Source organism: Manacus vitellinus, unplaced genomic scaffold (genome assembly GCF_001715985.3).
Source record: "Manacus vitellinus isolate BGI_N305 unplaced genomic scaffold, ASM171598v3 scaffold_52_pilon, whole genome shotgun sequence".
In the NCBI taxonomy this organism is placed as follows: domain Eukaryota; kingdom Metazoa; phylum Chordata; class Aves; order Passeriformes; family Pipridae; genus Manacus; species Manacus vitellinus.
The window spans coordinates 31,872-35,340 of NW_021940628.1; the positions used below are offsets into that span (position 1 = coordinate 31,872).

Sequence of the window (3,469 nt, forward strand, 5' to 3'; positions counted from 1 at the left end):
ATTTTAATACAATATTCATTTCCATTATGAAATTAAAGTTATATACTTAGGGAATGCTCCTCTGTTCCCCATCAGTGCCAACACTGGGATCCTGGGGAATCATGGCATAAAAACATGTAGATTTGAGCTTTTTTTCTCCCTCCAAAATAAGAGTATCTTGGAAATCCTTGGAACTATTTTGGGCTGGGAAACCCATTTTTCTGATCAGCAGTCATTGCCTCTGCCTCTGATGAAAGCAGCGGGCCAGGATGGCTGGGAATCCTTAACAAGACTTCAAAACCTCCCCTCTCTCTGCGAGGTAAATGTGGATATTTCTGACTGTTCCCACACTGCCTTGACTTAGCATTTTTCCTTTTTCCAGCCCCTCAGAGGTAACATCCAGAGGAGCAGCTGATAATTAACCCCAAAGGGCCACACGTCCCATTTTATTTCAAAGAGGGGCTTTCATGGCAGGATTGATTAAAAGGAAAAAAATTGATTAAAAGTTAAAAAAAATGGGGGCTTTTGCATCCCAAAGAAGCCTCCGAGTGCTCCGGGCGTGGGTTTGCTCCTGCAAGGATCTTCCCTTCCCCTCTCCTGCCCCTGGGGGACTGGGGAAGGAACAGAAAAACCTTGGAACAGGCCTTGGATAATTTATGGTCTGTGGACAAGAAATTCTCTGTTTGAACGTGGCCAAAGAGCAGGAAAATGTGGGAATAGGTGTGAACATGGAAAAGAGAGCAGGAAGCAACAACTCTTTGGGATCGTGGGCCTGCCTATAAATTTTGGCTGCGAGGGCAAGCGTTGCCTCAGCACAGTTTGGCGGGAGCCTGTTGGAATGAGGCAACTCTGCCAGGACTTCTGCATTTCTGAGGAGAAAAATGACTGAACAAGAAGAAGAAGAAGAACAAAAAATCCAGCAGACTGTCCGAGATGGAGAAGCTCAGAAGCTCCCTGAGGCTTTTTCTGCCTGACATTGAGCTTGGTCAGGAGAAATAACGAAGAGGATGTGGCAAAACACAAAATTTTGGCCTTTCCAAAAGCCTCTCCCTCGTCTTTTTATTGCTAGTTTTAAAAATAATTTTATTATTTTACGATTAATATAATATGTAACATAATTATCTGTTTGAAGGTGATTCTTTGGTCTGATAATCAAACTCTTTTCTCTCTGTTCCCAACCTGATGCTCTCACTGATGAAGGAGCAGCTGAACACTCTCCCAAATTACAGAGATCAGAGGAGCTGTGGGGAGGCAGGAGGCTCAAGGAGCTGATGGATACAGGATGCCAAGGAGAAAAAAGGCAGAGCCACTGGCAGAGCCAGCAAGTAAGAGTCCACTAATTGAAAATGTGGGTTATTTGCTCAAAGTGTGTTAATTGATCTCTAAGTTATGGTGGCCCCTGTGAGGCCTTTGTGGGCTGCGGGAAGGAAAAGCTCCAAAGGATCCTCACAAGGTTATTGTATTAATAATGGTATTAATAAGTTTCCACATTTATTGCCTCCATTATTTGGAGTTAATTACAATGTTTCTCTTTTAAATCTCAATTAATGTCCCTTACAATCAATTCCTATTTAATTATTACAAGGGGCTGATTAACTGGAAAGAGAACAAAGTGCTCCCGGTCCTTTCCCTGCCCTGGTGGGGTTGGAAAGGAAAACTCGCTCTGACAGGACTAAACCCGACAGCTCTGGAGTTTGCCAACTTTTCCTCTTCTTTAAGAGGGAGCAGGAAGCCAGAAACCATAATTCAGCTGCAGTGTCTGCAGGGTCAGACACTGCCAGGACTGAGGCTCCAGCAGAGCAACCCAGGGCTGGAGAAACCCGGGGGCAGAAATGCACAGGGACAGGTGGGAATGTGTCATGGNCCCCGCCCGGGGGTCCCTCCCCAGCACCTGCAGGAGCGTGGGCGAGGCTCCCGCCCCTCCCAACCTGAGAAAAGCCTCCTCTGGCCCCGCAGCAGGAGGAGGAGGAGGAGGAAGGTGCTATTGCTGCAAACGGGGTGCAGGAGGGACCAGGCAGGGCGGCTGTGCCAGGGTGAGGGGGGTGCTGACCCCCCGTGCCCCCCTGCCCCAATAAATAATAACTATTTACAGCATATAAATAAATAGGGCAGGGCTGCTGTGGCCGGGGTGGGGCTGGGGGCCCTGCCACGCCCTAAGGCACGTGGGGGCTGAGCCACGCCCGGGGGGTCGGTCCCGGCCCTCTCCCCGCTGCCCCCGGGGCTCTCCGGGGGCTGTTCCGTGCCCTGGCAGGTCAGCGCTGGGAGCCACCACCACTGTTCCCCCCTGCCCTACCCTGTGTCCCTCTGTACCATCCCTGGGAGCCCCCGGGACGGCAGGGAAGGTGCTGGGACAGGGAGAGGAGCAGGAAGGCGGGGCCCTGCCGGGTGTCTGAGGTGGGGAGGTGCCGGAGGCACGGCCGGAGCGATGGAGCCGCCGTCCCGTCCCCTCGGGCCGAGCCCCCTCGGTCCCGCCTGCCCCGCTCCTGCTCAGTCCAACTTCTCGAGCACGGAGGGCACGTAGAGCAGGCTGAGCTCGCTGCCGAAGTTGCAGACGATGGCGGCGTTGTCCAGCACCAGGATCTGCCGCGCCGGCTGCGCCTCGTTGCTCTTGCCCAGGTACACGGTCTGCAGCAGGTCCCCGTAGCCGATGTCCCAGAAGGACACGCAGCCCTGGCCCCCCGTCACCAGCACGCTGTCCGAGATGACGCCCAGGCTGGCACCGCAGCCCAGCTCCTGTGGGGGACGGGCAGGGAGCTGAGCCACGGGCCTGGCATGGGGGAGAGCCGAGCCCTGCTTCTGGGATGGGGAGAGCTGAGCCCTGGGGGCTGGGAATGGGGCAGAGCTCTGCTCCTGGGGAACAAGGGACAGGACAAGAGGAAATGCCCTCAGGTTGTGTCAGGGAACGTTTTGGTTGGTATTGGGAAAATTCCTCATGGGAAGGGCTGTCCAGCCCTGGCACAGCTGCCCAGGGCAGGGGTGGAGTCCCCATCCCCGGAGGGATTTCAAAGCCCTGTGGATGTGGCACTTGGGGACATGGTCAGTGGTGGCCTTGGCAGTGCTGGGGGGCAGTTGGACTCGACGGTCTCAGAGGGCTTTTCCAGCCCCACCAGTTCCCCGCTGTCCCTCCCCGTGCCCCCAGGCCCACCTGCTGGATGGAGTAGAGCTTGGTGCCCGAGCTGCGGTCCCAGATGCTGATGACGTCGTCCAGGCCGCTGCTGATGACGCAGGACGTGGTGCAGGTCAGGGACGTGACGTCCCCGCGGTGGGCGAACATGTGGCCCACCCGGCTGCCCGTCAGCACGTCCCACAGGCAGATGGCCCCGTCCTGGCCACCGCTCGCCAGCACCATGGTCTGCAGGGACACCGGGCTGGGTCAGGACCCCGAGGGAGGGCACGGTGCCCGGGCTGGCTCTGCACAGCAGCATTCCCAGCTGGCTCTGCACACCAGCATTCCCAGCTGGCTCTGCACAGCAGCATTCCCAGCTGGCTC

General features: G+C 55.7%; 2 protein-coding genes across 2 annotated transcripts in view; one reads left to right on the forward strand and one right to left on the reverse strand.

Annotated features, from left to right (window-relative positions):
- The window catches only part of PTPN23 (protein tyrosine phosphatase non-receptor type 23), a 13,806-nt gene extending 11,434 nt beyond the window's left edge, over window positions 1-2,372 (forward strand). The window contains exon 19 of the mRNA XM_029963093.1: window positions 2,231-2,372. Within this exon, the coding sequence (XP_029818953.1) occupies window positions 2,231-2,372 (142 nt within the window). The remainder of the gene's footprint in view (window positions 1-2,230) is intronic.
- Window positions 1,851-3,469, reverse strand: part of LOC108641126 (sterol regulatory element-binding protein cleavage-activating protein-like) — a 3,299-nt gene continuing 1,680 nt past the window's right edge. Inside the window, exons 3-4 of the mRNA XM_029963009.1 lie at window positions 3,125-3,331; window positions 1,851-2,712 (exon numbers count right to left, since the gene is read on the reverse strand). Coding sequence (XP_029818869.1) covers window positions 2,467-2,712; window positions 3,125-3,331 — 453 coding nt within the window. The 3' untranslated portion in view covers window positions 1,851-2,466. The remainder of the gene's footprint in view (window positions 2,713-3,124; window positions 3,332-3,469) is intronic.